Below are 18,323 nucleotides of genomic sequence, written 5' to 3' on the forward strand. Positions count from 1 at the left end.
TACTGCTGCACAGATAATCCCATTTTCTTCCCTTCCCCTTGTTTCTCTAGTCATTTAGGAAGAATCTAGTGCTAGCCCTAATGCAGGGAAGTAGGGGTAGCTGAGTTATGGCTGTGAAGGTGGGGGGAGAAGTAGGTGCTTCATCTTGTATACTCCAGTCCAGTAACTGAGGTGACTTCTGCAGGGTTGCTCTGCAGCCATACTGTAGCCTGGGGGAAAGGATTTCTCCTCCCCAGCACCTATCCCCACTGTTTAGGCCAGGTGCTGGATTTGCCGCTGTGTGCCCACTTAAATAGGTAAGGGAGATGATGCAGTGTGTTCTCTCACTTGTTGAACTTCCCTTTTACTCTGCCAGTGTCACTCAGCCTTGGCATGGCTTGTGCTTTTCACCAAACTACGAACTTTTAAAAACTAAACTGGTCTTGAGTTATCAGATCACAAATAAAAGCATCTGAAAACTTCAAAAAGGGAAACTCCAGTGTAATATAAAAATCTTCTAATCACTACCTCTAATTACAAAAAAGAACGAAACACTAAGTGACTGAAATAAAAGAATAATTAACAATCATATGGAAACTGGTGCCATGGCAGCCTCATGAGGGAAATTAAGCTGAGGAAATTCAGCTAGAAATCATAGAATTTCCAAGTGTAAGTTTTGGGAAATTAACGACATTTAAATAAACACATAGAATTTTCCTTAATTTAGTTCTGGAACTCTGATTTCTGATGCTTTCTAGTCAGACTTGAATTCTCCTCTTTTAATGAGCCACAGGGTAAGTGCCATCCACTGAAACTGCTGCTGCGTCTATTACATGTGAGAGTGAAACAATGACGTACAGTATGCTGTTTGGAAAGTTCATTTTTTAAACATGTACTGTTGTGTAAAGAGGTGACTAACAAAATCCCACCTCCCGTTTCCTCTAAACGTGATGGCAGCTACTGACAGCCTTAAAGGACAGGCCCCATGGGGACCTTCCCATCTGCATGCTGTGCAGATGTTTGTTTCTACTGGCGTGTAGGGTAGGTCTTGGGGCATGATGTAGCCAGTTCATCCAGCGCTTCACAGATTCACATGCTCATCCCATGGCTGTACAGGGATCGTAGCAGAACCTAGCTGTTGTTATGACTTGTGAAGCCACTCCATACAAAACCACCCCATTGGATGAGGACCTGATGGTTTTATCCTCTTTTTAGATTCTCTAAGCAAAGCCCTTGTACTCTGCCTTTATGAATTTAGGGGCAAATCCTGCACCTGCAGCTCTGGTAGGTCCCCTGTGGTTCCTCAGAACAAAGGAGATTCAGGATTTTGAGGTAGAAGAGCAATTTCAGATAGGACATGCACCTGTTCAACAAGGCTCTACTCTGTTGTAACTCCCTGGACTACAGTCTGCTGCAGTGCAGATAATCCCATCTTCTCTCAGGTGGGTGCATGATGACCATAGATGCTGTTCCAATAGTCCCTATGCAGCTACACTGATGGGATCCCCAGCCCAGTTACAGGGGCTTAGTGCTATGGCCCCGAAGAATTAAGTGAAAGTGTTTTGTTTTTTAAAGAGAGAACTGGGCCCCTGCAGGAATATAGGTTTTTTTAACTGCAGTTCTATCCTTTTAAAACATGAAGGGCTAGACTAAGCTGTTGGCTCACCCACAGCAAGGAGCAGTGTATAGTACACGGTACCACCCCAGGAGGAGCAGTGGGGAAAAATTGGCTCAGGCTTGGTCTAGAGTAGAAAATTAGATTGTTTGTTTTAAACTATGTTGGTTGGGTGTGAAAAATTCACACCCCTCAGTGATGTAGTTAAGCCAACCTAAGTCCCTTGTAGCAGGGCCAGCAGTAGGGGGTAGCAAGCAAGGCAGTTGCCAGGAGCCCCACAGAGCTAAATTACATCATATCTATAGAGTCATTGTGGAGAAATGTAATCTGAGTGTTACAGTAATTTAATCTCTAAAAGTGAAAATAAATCACTCTAAAGCAGAGGTTTTCAAACTGTGGGGTGCACCCCCCTAAGACGGCACAGAGGAACATGCAGGGGGGCAAGCAGTGACACCTGGCACTTTGGGCTTTGGCTTTGGCCCAGGGAAGCAGGGTGGAGGCCCGCTCCTTAAGCCTCTTTAGTTACTGCCCTTGGCCCCAGCTATGTAGATAGCATTCGGCTGACTGAAGAATTCTTCTGTCAACCTAGCTACCACCTCTCGGGAAGGTGGATTACCTACACCAACAGGAGAATCCCCATAGTGTCTACTCTGAAACGTTACATAGATGAAGCTATGCCGCTATAGCATTTTAAGTGTAGACAAGCCCTGTCTTGCTTTGAGGTGGGGGGAGGAGTAAGGTATCCAGCCCCAGGCCAGAGGCTGCACCCCCAGCCGGAGCCCTCACCCCCCCCCTCAATTTCATGAGCATTCATGGGCCGCCATACAATTTCCATGCCCAGATGTGGCCCTTAGGCCAAAAAGTTTGCCCACCTCTGGTGTAGACTTTACTTATCCCGATGGGAGGGGTTCTGTCATTGGTCTAGGTAGTCAACCTCCCCGAGAGGTGATAGCTAGGCCCATGAAAGAATTCTTCTGCTGACCTAGCACTGTCTACATGGGGATTTAGGTTGGCTTAATAATGCTGCTCGGAGATGTGGATTTTTCACACCCCTGACCAACCTAATTAACCAACCTAATAATCTAGTGTAGGTCTTGGCTCCCTTCCCCTTCCACCGGGTTAGCTCTGTTGACATTTAGAAGGGACAGGGCCATAGCTTTGCCCCTCATTTGGTTAGGGAGCACTGGAGACACTGTCCTTGCTCTCCCCCACCAAGCTTGTAGCTGTAATCCTGGCAGTTCTCACACAGTTGTCCCTACTTCCCTGCATTAGGGCCAGGAAGGATCTGGTGCTAAATGATTAGAGAAAGCCAGACAAAACTGTTCCCAACTTTAAAAGCACAAAAATTAATCTTTGGGGTGAGAGCAAAGTGAGAAATTTCATCCCAAGGTATATTTATTTACTCCCAGAAAATGTATAAGCCCCTGCAAAGAGGCATGAAGTGAAGATGCTTTCCCAGTTGTAACTGGTTTTGCTTAAATCTTCAGTCTCTAGGTGGTTAAAAATAGGTATCTGGTAGGTAGAGATTTTGTTTGAAGAGGAGTCTTTTGAAGTGTTAGTTATCCTTGAGATCCTCTCCTTTTGGAATTGAGTTTTACTGTATCCAGAATTCCAAGTGAAGGATCACCTCCTAAAAATTCACATTTCACCTGTTGTATTCTTGTGTTGTCTCAGACTGATGGATGAGCTCCCAGATTCAGTGATGAAGTGGGGTCCGGCTGGAAGCAGTTGCTGTAAGTGTGATTAGAGCATATGCTGTGTATTTTATCATTCTGTCTTAGTCTGTTTATTAGAATAAGGCTTTAAATTTTTTTATAACTTTTGGGAACAAAACAATAAGAACGAAGTAAAAAAACAAACCCTGAAATTTAATATTTAAAATTAAATTACCAATTTCAGTCCTCCTAAGGCAAGCGTGATTTAATGCAGCGTTATCCCCTTAGGGCCCTGATCCTGCAAATTGTAATGTGTAGGTCCAGCAGTCCACCTGTGTGGTACCTCTTTGACGTTATATCCACATACTAAACTTTGCAGGATTGGAGCCTTCAGCATAAATATTTGACAAGAGATCAGAATGAGCTTGAGTTTGATCATCAGGATCAGACTGGTAAGCAAGAGCAGACCAGGCAGTATCTTCTGAGTAGATCACAGCTGTCAGACACCCCTCAATTTATAGCATTCCTGTTTGTGTGTTCGTGTGTGTGGGCATGCACGTGTGTGCATCCATTTGCCCACGTTCCCCCTCGCCCTGCCATCCCCACCCCTCCCGCGAGCCAGCCAGCCACCAACCCAGATTTTTTTTTAAAAGTTGTCATTAACGTTCCCTCTCTTTCACAACTTAGATTAAATCTCAGGAAAAATGGAAAAACTTCCTAACTGTAAGAACAGCAGGACAATGGAACAGACTGCCTCAGGAGGTTGTGGAAGCTTCTTCAGTGGAGGTTTTCAGAAAGGAGGCTGGAACTGAGTTGGACGGTTTAGACCAGGGGTGGGCAAAGTTTTTGGCCTGAGGGCCACATCTGGTTTCCAAAATTGTATGGAGGGCCGGTTAGGGGAGGCTGTGCCTCCCCAAACAGCCAGGCAAGGCCTGGCCCCTGCCCCCTATCCGACTGCCCCTGCTTCTCGCCCCCTGAGGGGCCCCCCCAGGACTCCTGCCCATCCAACCCCTCCTGTCCCCTGACAGCCCCCCCGGGACTCCTGCCCCATCCACCTCCTGCCCTGTCCCCTGCCCATCCCCAGACCCCCCACCACCCCATCCAACCCCCCCTCTTCTTCCTGATTGCCCCCACGGAACCTCTGCCCCCATTCAACCCCCCTGTTCCCTGCCCTCTGACCTCCCCGACCCCATCCACACCCCTGCCCCCTGACCACCACCTCGAACTCCCCTGCTTCTATCCAACCCCCCCTGCTCCCTGCCCCCTGACCGCGCTGCCTGGAGCACCGGTGGCTGGTGGCGCTACAGCCGTGCTGCCCAGAGCACCAGGCCAGGCAGCCGTGCCGCCCGGGTGGAGCCAGCCACGCCACCGCGCAGCACAGAGCACCGGGTCAGGCCGCGGCTCTGCAGCTGCGCTGCCCGGCAAGAGCTCGCAGCCCCGCTGCCCAGAGCATTGTGCTGGCAGCGCAGTGAGCTGAGCCTGCAGGGGAACAGCAGGGGAGGGGCCGGGGGCGAGCTTCCCAGGCCAGGAGCTGGGGCCAGGCAGGAGGGTTCCGCATGCCGTAGTTTGCCCACCTCTAGTTTAGACGCAAGAAATCTTGCATCTTGGTAGAGGGTTAGACTAGATGACCCTTGTGGTCCCTTCTAACCCTATGATCCTACTTCCCCCTGCATTTCCTTGTCGTGTTTCACATATACATTTTTTCCGTCCCGCTCTACTCTTTCAATCTTTCCATTCTGCTCTTCTCCACCTCTCAATTTCTTGCTCATCCTCAAATTTTGTTTCCTCCTTTCCCTTATTAGTCCCCTCTCTGCTCATCACTCTCTTCCCTTCCCCCCATCACCCGCTACCTCCACTCTCTCCTCTTCCCTTTCTTTCCCTCTCCCCACCTAAAATTCCCTATAATTCTCCCTTTCCTCTGCCCTACTGCAAGTATCCCCCCCTCCAACCATATGAAATCAAAACTGACATGGGCTGGCCCCTTCCATGGAATGCAAGGCTGGCTGCCATTTCTTCACTCCTAGTGCATGCTAAGTTGTCCATACCTAGAGACCGAGGAGGTGGAGCAGCCAGCTAACGGGTGCTGTTCTGTTCCTTTTGCAAGAGGCCAAAGAAGGGGTGCCTCCCATGATTCGGTGCTTGCCAGATGTGTGAAGAACCTCATCCCTTTTAAGATGGCAAGAGAAGGGTCCACTTCAAATTAAATGTTATGCTAATGTTAATGCTGTATTTGACAGCTAGATGCTACAATGATTGGCACCCAAATAATACTTTAGATCTTCTGCCTAGGGATATGAAAATGCTATGGACAGCAGCTCCTCCTGTCTTGTACATCCCCCCAGAGCTCGAATGGAGGAGCTTCCATTCAGACACAGAGAGGGAATGATGCAGTGGCACTGGTGCTAATCACTTCCACACCTCCCAGCTTAGGGTCCCCATTGCTTACAGAGCAAAGGAGATGACCACGGCCTTAATGCCAGTACTAAAAATGTTTTTTGGTAGCAGAAGGTAAAAAAAAAAAATCTCTCACCCTCGTACAGCTCCCATCACCGAGCAGCATGGAGCACCTCACAATCTTTAATGTGTTTATCCTCACAACAGCCCTGTGGGCTGCTACTGTGATTTTTCCAGGGATTTAGAAGTTAGATGCTGTGACAGTCAGCACTGCAACATCTAAGTCCCTATGTGGATCTGGGCCCAAGAGACAGAGGCCAAGATCCACAAAGGTATTTAGTGTAATGAGTTATCTATGATTGCCTGATGAGTGCTCTCTGAGCCTGAGAAGTGCTGCTGAGCCATCCCTTAGCCTGATTACCTGAGGGCTCCATGTCAATCAATCAGGGTTCAGCCAATCCACAGGCACAGGTCTAACCAGATGACCCCAAGACCCAGGATATAAGCTTCCAGTGAGAGTAGCTACTTTAGCCTGCTCAACATTGCTACCTCACTGGGAGCATCCCCTGCCACTTGGTAGTTCTGACAGCCTGCTCCTGCTCCTTGGAGTTGAGTTCTCCAACGAGGCCCCCTCTTCTGCCCACACGTATGCTGGCAGCCTCAGACTGTCGTCTGCTGCACCTACAGCGTCCCAGCTGTACATGAGGCGAGTGGATTGTGTGGCCACCAGCAATTTCATGGATGCTGAATTTGCTAAAGCTAATCAAGTTCCAGTGGACAGGAAGCACACCCCAGATCTAGTGTAAATGATCAATGGTGGAATGCTGTTCTGTGAAATCATGCCCCTCCAAGTTGAAATCCAATATTTTCTAGAGACTCTGCAGTCAGCAAACTTTCTGATCATGCTCAGTATTCTCTCACTCTCACAGCATGATCCACACATCTTATGGAAGATGCTTGAGTTGATCTACTACCAAAAATTGTGTCTAGTTAAGTCAGGGACCAAGGAAACAAGAACCAGCACTGAGAAGTCCACTGCCTTCTGTGCTCAGCAGATTATTAATCTCTGCAAAATATCAAGAATTTGCTGACGTATTTGATAAAAGGAATCTGATATTTTACACCTGCGTAGACCCAACAATTGCCCCAGTGGTCTCAAACTAAGAGCTAAAATTCCATTTGGATGGATTTACTCCTTATCAGACTCAGAACCCTACAAGAATGCCTTGATGAGAGTCTTGCAAAGATCTTCATCCATCTCTCCACATCTCCCACTAGGACCAGATTTCGTTTGTGTGCCTTGAACAGAATCTTGTATGTTTTGCCTTGCCTTGTTGTAGATGTCCTGCTTTGACAGGAAGATTTTCTTGCTTTATGTTAAGGTGATAGAAATATAAGACTAAAACATAGCTTTATAAATGATGGAATGGTTTAAAATCTGTTCCTTCTTCTATCCCTCATTATCCCATAAAACAAAAATCAAGTAGATGACTCAGATAATAAAGGCTTGATTTTCAGCAATGTCCTGCAATTTTTTGGGTGCACCTGGTACTACAGAGATCTAGATCTAACTCCTTTGCAATGCAAGCCAGGTAGGTACACATCTGAGTGCTACCAGTTCCACCTGGAACTTACTGATGCACAATCCATTGTAGTTGCAAAATGGTAGGCCACGTTGAGTCCCAGCTACAAATCAGGCCAGTAGCCCTAACAGTTGAGTTCAACGTGAAATCTTTGTTTAGGCTCTGATTATCAAAGCTATTCTAACCTGTACGAGAATTCTGCAAAAGCAGACTGTTAGCACTAGGTCTTCCTTGAACCAGTTTCTTCATGTAAATGCTATGATCTTAATTTTTTTACTTTAATAAAGGAAATTACCAAATAGGAATTCTCTCCCTGCATGACAGACTTGTCCTTAGTAATTGCCTGTGACATCTTAGCCACATTCAATCCAGGTTGTTAGGAAGCAGTGAGTGTGTTAAGGAGTATGGGTGCTGTTAGTATGGAAATGTAAGCAGCAGGTCCACAAGAGGTTTTATTGTTTAGCATTTTATGAGTTTGAAGCAGCTAATGAATGTGTGGCTTGTCTAGTTCTGTATTTTCTTCACAGAAACAGTATAAAGGTAACCCAAAGAGGAAGCTCTTGGTATAGGGCAAACAATGGCCTTTGCAGGGCGTGGTAGGGTGGGGAGGTTATGAGGCATTTGCTCATACTATTCTTTTTCCCCACAGAATTCCCAAATTTAATACGTATTATATGACATTGGAATTGTGTAGTATAAAATACTTTACTTTAAAACTTAGCTTTCTCTTCTCCTCCTCCTACAGTGTAGTACACACTCTGTGGCTCTGTTTTAATATCTTTTGCCTTGGGGATCAGAAGAGATAAATGTCAATATATACTGCAGTTTAGTTTTAGGATTATACTAAAATAACTGCAAGAAAAGTTTTTTATACATGCCCAACTGTAGTATTCTCACACTCCTGAAGGCATCTTAACCCCTCCAGAGATATCAGCTGGTGGTGATGGTGGTAAAATAATGATATTGCTGGGTTGCATTAAGACCTGTTTCCAACAAAACCAACCACTGTCTAGTGACTTATAGGATATTTGCATAATGCAGGAATTGTCAAGACCCTGTAAATCAAAGCATTTTGCTTTCCCAGTAGGTGTTCAAATTATAAAATGTCTGCAAATTAGCATTCAATATACATAGCAACAGCATTTTAAAGGTCCTGTTATGATCCAAATATCAAGAAAATCTTTCTAGTTGCCAAATTATCAGCATCTTTGGACTAAAAAGAGAAACTTTAGCAGTAGTTTTTAATGCTAGTATAGTTTTCTGTAACAATCATAACATAATGAACAGCATAGGGGATGGCAAGTTTATCAGTCTGTTCTTTCCTTTTCCCATCCAAAGAAAAAAAAATCTTTGTATTTCGACAGTTCTGTGTTGTGGCTATTTCCTTTTGGTTCTGTTGTATCTTGGTTGTCATTCCTTGGATTGAAGACTTTTTCAAAGTTGTTGGTCCACATAAAAAAAAAAATCCCTTTTAAAATATACTCCACAGGTGAAATAGCTATGTTTTTGGCATGTGTTTATGGTTTAACTTATGAGGAAAAGCCAAAGTATCAAGTGCTAAAGAAAATCCTGGTGGATGGACTGAAATCAAGTGGAACTTTTTACGATGGCCCTCTGGAATTTTCCACTGCTAGATGTGCACTAAATCTGTGCGCGTCTAAAGATCTGAAAGTAAGTAACACAATCCCTTGCAGTTCAGCAATTATTTTGAGAAACATGTTTGATGATTGTTTTTTCTTTTGTACGAGATAAAGTAGTTTAAGATCTCAAAATGAGACTGACAACAATTGTTTTGCTTTAAATACATTGCATTTGTTAATTCCTGTTTCCCCTGGCTTTGCTAAAAAGTGGGATGTCAACCCTTAAGGAGGAAAAACTGTCATGAGTCCTTTTGACCTACAGCTTCTCACTTCAAAGTAGTGTGTCTGTGGAGAATCATTTACTTTCAGGATAATGGGGAAGTCAAGGACTCTGTTCACTAACATCTTGAAGACAAGCTTGAATGCCAGGTTTTTCATTCTGGTCAGATTAAAAGCAAAGTTGTCTTGATAAGTAAAAGCATTTAATTCATTTTCTGTCTTTTTTTTTTTTTTTTTTTTTGGGTCCTTTGTCATTGCATTCCTACAGCCACCAATCTGAAGGGGATATTTCATCCTTGGATTTAAGTAGTTTATTTGTATGTAGTGCTGTATAGTGTTTTTAGCACACAGATTTAAAGTTGACAGCTATCATGTTATATATGTCCCCCCTGTATTTTAAGTCTGAAACTATACCATTAATAAAACCTTTAAGTTTAATAAATCCAGATTGATGTAATTAGAAGCCTTACTGGACCTGATATGAAATGTCAGTCTCACGATATCTCTGCCTTGAAACTACCCCTATGCAAAAGCCCTATTTCTTCTCTGATGCGTGTGCAATAAGGCAGGGTCAGGGTATCATTCATTTTTAATATTTCTTGTGAACTTTGGACCATCACAAGGGTACATGAGCCAAGAATGCAGGATGCAAACTAATGTGACTGATAGGCTGCTAGATGAATGGTGATTCAAGTATCAGTGCACAGATGGTTCTGATTTGCTGAGTTTTGTAGCTGCTGCAACTGAAGACATAAAATATCCTTCTAGTCATAAATTAGCTCTTTGGAAGCAAAACCTTGGCACCAGAGCTTTACAACCTTCAATTAGTAGGGAAAGAAGTATTTGAATGACTGTGGTATTGACATCTGTAGGCCTGCATAGTAATCATTCCTAATAGACAAGAATATCTGTTTGAGGGGGTTTTGCATGGCTAATTAACTACTAGTGAGAATATGTAATTTTTTCATGATCTCCTGATTGTCACCTTTCTCTCATGATACAATTACATTTTATTGTAGCAAGTGGCTCACAAACCAATTGTCAGCACTATTTACGTATTGCAGAAGGCAGAACAAAAGTTCATGTTTAATAAAAAGCCACTGTATTTTGATCTTGGTAATTAGAGACTTATTTTAGCAGTTTTATTGACTTTTGTGTTTTTATCATTTTTACAACAAAACAAAGCTATTTCAGTGACAGTATTTCCCTTGTAATAATGGTCACCAATTAATCTACACTAATTTGAGTAACTTATTTCATTTTTGTAGTTTGTATAGTTTTCTAAATTTAATTGAAATATAAAAGTTTTTTTAAAAAGGCATCTTCTTTACTGATCTATGTTTAGATCTCTGCTTCACCAGAATCTTAGATTTTTACATATTAGACACTGACTAGTAAAGCCAAACTATGGTTCTTTATGCGTTCTTTTCATTTGTGTACACAGCAAACTGCAGACCCTTTCTCTTCATAGAATGGAAGCAGGACCAATGATGTGAAGCTTACGCTTTGTCCTGTCAGCTTTAAGCAGACATTCAATAATTAATTGCAATAGTAAGAATAGTGGGTCAGAGGAAAATCAGATATATAAAGATCAAAAATTATCATCTTAGTGAAAACTTGTATAGGATGTGAAACCAAAGGAACATCAGATTCAAGAGGGAAAGCATTCTGAGAAAGAGATTTTAATGTGTTATTTCTCAAGTTTTGTTCCCCATGTTCCTAATACAATTTGTTACAAATCAGCAGTTTTTCTGTAAATGTAATTTTGTGTTACTGTAAAAAAAAAACTGAACAGCCAGATGCCTGTGTAAGGGGTTTTCAGGTTTTGTTTTTAACTTTCAGCTGAAAGTACAAAATTATTCAGTTTTATACTTAGCCTAAACTTGGATATTAAAGTAGCATGAAAGATATTGCTGAACTTGTTCTGATTATGAGAGTTAGCAAGTGCTGTAGCAACTCTTCAATTTGCAAGTGCACAACCCTATTACAAGTCCATAAGGGAGAAATGTCAATTATCAGTGCTTCTGTTCCTTGGACACAAGCAGAATTATTTGAATGGTCAATAACAAGGTCAGAGACAGGGTTGTGCTGTTGCAGATGACTTGATCTTAGTACCTATCATCACTTAAATTTTCAGAGGAACCTCAAATTACTCCTGCCTTGCCACTTTGAAAAATATGCATGCTTGTGCCACCTCAAACTAGAGTTCTTCTTTCCTCAAGGGTATTTCTCTAGCAAGATGTACTTAAGGGCAAAAAAATTAATGTAATCTAATTTACTGAAAAATGGACAGAAGACAGGAGATTTATTTTCTGAATGATTAAAGGGAGGTTTCTGGTATTCTCCATTAAGTTTAAGAAATGTTTTAGTTTACCAAATCTAAGTTCTCATTTGTATGAGAACAGAGAATACAAGCCAAGGACATAAGATTTTCAGAAAACTAGGTTTTAACCTACAGTTGCTGGGGCTGACTGATTGTATTGTAACTTGGAGGAGTTGGGGACATAAGAGAGACACCCCATTTGGGGAAGATTAGGAGATTTTGGGTTGTGTGCTTCTGGAGAAGCCAGAGAGAGCTTTTCCAGGGCTGATGCATTCTAGCTGCACTGCTGACCGGGTGGAATGCCTTAAAAAGCAATGTACTGCTCACTACTCTCAGCCCATCTATCTCCTCCTTCCTTTCAACACTTGCAATGTTACCTCCTCTGCATTTTCAGCCCTTTTCCACTTCTTCTCTTACCACACACACCTCTCTCCTCCCATTAAAAACAAACACAAAACTTACTGCTAATTGGAGTAATTCAATAACTATAAAGCGTGTACAACATGTCAGCGTAACATTCTCTGAGTATTGTCAGTAATGCCTCATTCTTGGGGATTTGTCTGCATGCTCCACCCCAAACCCAGAATTCTCTAGAAACCTCTGTGTTTTGGGGTCACATGGAACCTACCTTGAGCCCTGCAGTGCTCCATGTGAGATTGTATAAGCAGAAGTGGCCCTTCACTTCCTTCCAGCTGGAACTTCCTGAGGTCTGTTATAATAGCTCCATAGCCATTTTCTCTTACCCCCAATTCAAGATAGCTGTTGGAATCAGTAAATTTTTTTAGCATTAGGTAATTTTTAGTCCCATTTGGAAATGTGAAGTGCCTGGTTGATGCTTGGGTGAAGTGTATGTGACTGAATCAGTATTGCCTAGAGGTCCTGAGAGCATCCTGGGTAGACCAAGAGCCAGAACCTTTTCCAATTTCTTTACACCATACTGACTCTAGAGGTCTTGAAGTGTAATGCCAAAGAACCTGTTACCTTTGTTCTGTGCTATTCTTTTTCAGTAGCCAGGGACAGAGAGGAAGCACCACCACACCATAAATTATAGTTTGCTCGTGCTATATTTAAAAATCTAGAGGTAATGATGCTGTTCCAGGGCGTCCTTGGCACTGACTGGAATCTCATCTCCAGTGCCAAAGGTTAAATGGCTGACTTGGCTGCTGAGTTGTGCCATAGGGCTGCTGTAAAGGGCTGCAGCAGATCAGTAGTGACAAAATTTGGAGAAGGAAAAATTGACCTGTAACTGGATTTCATAGGGGACAACTGTCATTACAGATCCACAACCTCCATCCCCCCTTCTTGGGAATGTATATTAGATTGTGATATGTGGAAGGATGTAATGAGACACAACCTTACTTGGAGAATTCTGTGACTTCAAGCAAAGTTGGCAGTCTCCAGCAGTCAGAGTTTTCTAGAAGGTTCCGGATAGGGTCCAGCCACATGGATCTGTACTGAAGCTACTCAAACTCCTGTTACAGTTGAATAACTTGTCATTTTTCATGAATATAGACACCTATTCAAGACTCTGCATGCCCTACCATCATTACAAGATAAATGAAATCCCATTAGCATTAATCATTCAAAAAACTCAGCCATTCATTATGGGAAACATCCCTCAGCCCTCCCTGGAAAAAAAATAAAGAAACACTTTACAGATGTCTTTTGCAGAATGTCCAGGTGGTCACCAAATTCTGTTATTTCAGACAAGTTGGGGAGCAGTTCAAGAGTCTTGAGCTGTCAGCTCTCCTCTGTAAGGCAGGTGGTCCAACTAAGGTGTCCTTCCTGATTTTAGCTGTGGCGATGCCGTTGAGGGCTTTATAGGTGTGACATACCAGTGTCAGACCAGTGGGAGTCTGTTACCCAAGCCTTACAGTGCCTTGCTGAAGTTGCTCCCATCTAGGCTGGTCACAAACAGCCTTCCAACATGCAGGGAGAGAGAGAGAGGGGGGGATCCCGTGGGGTGTTCCTCCTTTTTATAGTTTCAGTACCCCCCTTGAAAAAACATTTCCAGCTGTGCATTAGGAGACAAAGTCCATGTGGAAGGATGTTCCCTGCTGGCTTTTTCTTACCTGTTTTAGCTTCCTTTGTCCTCCCTTCCTGCTTGGTGACTCTGTTTGCTGCTTAAATGCAAATTAAGCAAAGCACACATTCCTTTGTTTAGGACAGACCTGTTTACCAACTTCAGTTTGGGCAGGGCTATGGGGTTTGGAACATGTTAATAACATCATACGGGGGTATCTTATAACTTCACCTGCAGTGTTGCCACATGTTTTACCAGGACAATATTGACCAGCAAATTATGAGTTTAAGTGATACCTTATGAAGCATGCTTTGTACAAAGATTATTACAATAGTCTATAGAGTGAATACAGGGATGTATTCTGTCACAGTAGGTGATAACCAACAACTTAAACCCTCCCTAGAGATCCATAGGCAGCCAGTGCAGAGGCCAGAGCACTGGTGTCATGTGCTCCCAGCAGCTGTAGTCTCTGAATAGTTTTATGGGAGAGCACATTTCAGATTAATGTAGACTAATCTTGAGGTAACAAGCATGGATAACAGTGGCACTGTTTTCATCTAAAAGATCACACTCAAAGCCAGATGCAGTTGGTGGTAAAATGATTGGGTTACTGCTGTAAAGACTGTCAAAGGCAGGGAGGAATTTAAAGTCACCCCTAACTTGCAATCCCTAGTAACTAATGGTGGATGTACATGCTCAAAGGAACTGATATTGTATCTGCCATCTCCAGCTGCTTGCTCCACACTACCCTCACCTCAGTCTTGTCTGGGTTGAGCTTCAGCCAGCTTGCTCTCATCTACACACTGACTGAGGCACTGAATCACCTTGTCCAAGTCAGATGAGAGACACATACAGTGTCAGCAAATGATTGAGAATACTGCACTCCATGCCTCCTTACTCTTATTAATGCTGACCTTGTCCTCCCATTTCCTTCCATCTCTATCAGCTTAGAATGGATAATTGGGACAGAAGTCATGTCTATTTGCTTTCTATACTTCCGGGCATCAGATAAATATTTTTAGCTTTCTCATATGCTCCTGGGATGCTAGGGTTATGGTTGAATACCCAAGCATAACCAGAGGTCCTATATGATAGATTTCAGGTAATATACCTTTTTTTTTTTTTGCACAAAACATGATACACTTCATTTAGGTGGGGAGAGATAACAAGTGTAGGGTAAAGATTTTCAGAAATTAAGTCCCATTTGAAAAGTGGATTGGGCACTTGGGAGCTGAACTCCTAGAGAATTTCAGAGAGAGAATCTAAGCATCAAATTTTAAAGTATTTAGATAATTCTCTTGGGGGGGTGGGAAATCACACTAGGTGCCTATCTGCATCTTTCATTACCTAACCACCTTTCAAAAACTAGACGGTAGGCACTTTTGAAAATTATACTTGTTAATTTTTTGGAATTAGACCTTGGGGAAGGTTGATTAAGTTATTGGAATTGGACCTTGGGGGAGGTTTAGGTTGGATATTAGGAAAAACTTTTTCACTAGGAGGGTGGTGAAGCACTGGGGTGGGTTACCTAGGGAGGTGGTGGAATCGCCTTCCTTAAAAACTTCTAAGGTCAAGATTGACAAAGCCCTGGCTGGGATAATTTAGTTGGGGATTGGTCCTGCTTTGAGCAGGGGGTTGGACTAGATGACCTCCTGAGGTCCCTTCCAACCCTGATATTCTATGATTCTCTGACTAGTTAGAGGTTTTGTGTTTCAACTCTTGCTTGGCGGCTGATGGAGTAGCTCTCCTATAATCCACTTTGGTACAACACTCTCCTTTATTATTTCTTTGTGTAATTCCCATTCTTGAACTACTTAATCAACACCACCAAAAGGAAGCAGATTTAATTTGTAACTGCTATACTCAGGAAGAACTGCTGTGCAGAGGGCCACATGTGACTATTACTACTGCAGAGTTGTTTAGTGTGCCAGAAGTACTGAAGGACGGCACATGGCCTACAGGCTGTGTTTTGGCTACATTTACATTAAGAGTTACAAATGCCAAAAACAGACATCATTTGACATTTAGAGTGGGTATAAGACTGGAAAAAAACTGCATGAATGCCTGAGTATAGCTCCCAGTCTAAGTTCCCTCTAACTGCATGGCTGTGCAGCAGCCTATCAAGGGCTACACAGGCGCTCAGGGCTGTGGTGAAGAGAGAATCACCCCCAGCTCTAGAGCTGCCGCGGCTGGGGAGAGGGAGCCTCTCACCCCCAGCCTAGGTGCTGCTGTGGGAAGAAAGGGCTGGGCAGAGTCCTCTCTCCCCGCTGCAGCTCTGAGGCAGCCTGCACCCAAACCCCTCACCCCCAGCCCAGAATCCTCACCCCAGCCCCCTCCCACACTCCAAACCCCTCTGCAGATACCCGCCACATAATCACCTCCATATTGGTACACATAACAAAATTCATTCCGCAGATGCATGGGAAAAAATAGAGAGAACATTATTCCCAGTACATATTAGCAAATAAAAAGAGGAGATAAACTTTCTCACTCCAGGGTTAGATTAACTGAATAAAGGAGTAATATTTATCTTATTTGAGACCATAACATTAATTAGACTCAATGCCATGATAGGAAATTTATTGAAGAATTTAAGCGTTTCCATTCCCAGCAAAGGTTAAGTGTATATAGTTCTAAATTATTGAAATAATTTTCCATAAAAATGCCCTTTGGTAATGTAGTAGCTAATGATAGCATGACAGTAGCACTAGTCTTGTCCTGTTTGTAGGAAAGATTTGACAACTATTTTCTACATACTTTTAGTATCCTCTGACTTTCTTTTTGAATTTTGCCTTTGTTTGTATTCTTACTACTGTATTTAAGCACTCTTCTTTCTGAACTGTTGAATGTTTTCATTATATCATGTTATTAACTCTGTGTTAACAGGCTAAGTTACCAAAGCCTACACCAAAACAGTTTAAAGAAAAAGAAAGCAAGCTGGATGATAAAGAACGTAACTGTCTGAGAAAAGCTGGTATTCCGGTAACACACAGGCAATTACAAGAACAAGAGAAACCAGTTGGATTGATGTGTCAGAATAATGAACCACTGCTGGTGAGATTTGACATTACAGTAGAACATACTGAAAAAAGTTCTGCTTTGATAATTCTGTGTTTCTTTCTACTGAAAGATTGGCACAACAGATGTGTGCAAACAGCAGGCTAGATATTCGTCACAGTAACACCAGAATTTGGTATATGCTTAGACACGATTGGATAACATTATTCCAAAAATATAATGAAGTTCAAAAAATGTTCTGTTATCGTGCATTAGGTTCAAAAATAGTACTGCACGTCTAGTAGTACCTTTAACATTAGCTCTACAGTCACAGATATTAGGAATGGTACCCGTGACAACATTCTTGTGTAGTGGTTGTCATTAAAGTAAACATTTGTAAGTCAATAATAGTTTTCCTCTTCTAATTTACAGCAAGGAAATTGCTTGGCACTGTTTGGTAATAGCTAGGTCTTCAAATAACTGCATTTAATATTAACCCATAATAAAATCTTGGTTTCAGGCCTTGAAAAGTCAGAATTTAACTGATCAAAGCTCAATAGCATTGGCTATTATATAAAAGGTCTGAATGCCCTCATTAACTTCAACTTGTATACTTGGTATGCCAAAGTGGATCTGTGCGGCTCAGTTTCACACTTCTAGAATGCAAAGAATCATTCTGTAAAGGCTTCAGTGCTATTTGTGAGTAAGAACAGTTCAGAATAGAAGGCATCTTAGCAAAAGAAACCCCTCTCTCCCCCTCCCGTTTGGTTTTAAGTTAATTTAACAGTAACTATTTACTCAGGTTGTGCCCTTCTGTGTGGGTAAGGAAAATCAAACTCATTTATGAAGCACCAGAACGAGACTTTAAAAGCAGCTTTATTAAAAAATCTTTGCTTCAAGCAGTCTGCTGCATGGAGACTCCAATACAAGGAAGCAAAGTGAAGAAGAAACAGCAAAAGCGTCCCAGGGTTTCAGTCAGGCAAGTGGTGAGCAGAACAATTCAGATAGAGGGTCACAGCTAATAGGAAAAGGTTAGATTAAAGGCGGCTCCTGAGTCCTGCCGAAACAGCCCTGAATTTTGTACATCACCTTCCCTGTTAAGGAGGGAATGCAGAGGAGGAGTTGGAAGTATCAATTCAGATGCTATTTTTATGCAGAAATTCTGTTTTGGATGCTAGAATATAAATAGCCAATTGGACCATCCCCAACCTGCTTCCGTCCAAATCCCTCCTCTCCCACAGACCCTGAGCCCCCTGTTCACCTGCCTCTTACCTGAAACAGCAGCTTTTGGTTCTTCAGCCAGGTAGTCCATCGCCTGGGTTATGAATGATAGAGACTGGTCCCTGACATTGATCACGTGTAGTAGCAGAAACTGCCAGTGACAGTGGTGCCATCTTCACTGTAAATCATGGTGTTGTGAAGGAGTATGGGGATTTGTACTCTTTTTTCCCCCTGCTTTGTGGTGATATCAGAAGCTGCACTTAGCTGGAAGGCAAGGGTACATTTAATATAGCTGCAGGGGAGGAGTTGTGGAATATGTATACCTGGGTGACTGAAAGAGGGAGCAAGCAATAGAAGCAGCAACCAGTGAGAAGGATCAGGTGTCAAGAACAAGAATAAACCAGCCTTTTGCATAATATTTGGTTGCCATTAGTATTTTTGAGTTATTCTTCCCTAGGAGGAAGGGGGAATTGGGAAATAGGTCTATTAATCTGGCTATTCCACTATAGTTGTTCCCTGGTACTCACGGCACATTATCACTAACAAGAGAATCAAGTTAAATATGGCTGTCAGGATGTTAAAAAATTCAGATGAAGAATTAAGGGGAGGGAAGTTGGAGAAGGAATATACAAAATGAGCCCAGGGAATATTGTGTTGGATGGTATGCTTCCTGC

The 18,323-nt window shown here is 42.7% G+C and overlaps 1 protein-coding gene across 3 annotated transcripts in view; it reads left to right on the forward strand.

Annotated features, from left to right (window-relative positions):
* Nucleotides 1–18,323, forward strand: part of VRK2 (VRK serine/threonine kinase 2) — a gene marked incomplete at its 3' end in the record, with an annotated part of 67,182 nt that overhangs the window by 46,381 nt on the left and 2,478 nt on the right. For 2 of the 3 annotated variants that reach the window (XM_084624466.1, XM_084624465.1), the window contains exons 10-12: nucleotides 3,269–3,327; nucleotides 8,716–8,897; nucleotides 16,318–16,485. In XM_084624466.1, the coding sequence (XP_084480592.1) occupies nucleotides 3,269–3,327; nucleotides 8,716–8,897; nucleotides 16,318–16,485 (409 nt within the window). The remainder of the gene's footprint in view (nucleotides 1–3,268; nucleotides 3,328–8,715; nucleotides 8,898–16,317; nucleotides 16,486–18,323) is intronic. The other variant, XM_084624467.1, reaches the window with a different exon arrangement.

Source organism: Lepidochelys olivacea, assembly GCF_965140295.1.
Source record: "Lepidochelys olivacea isolate rLepOli2 genome assembly, chromosome: 3".
NCBI lineage: Eukaryota > Metazoa > Chordata > Testudines > Cheloniidae > Lepidochelys > Lepidochelys olivacea.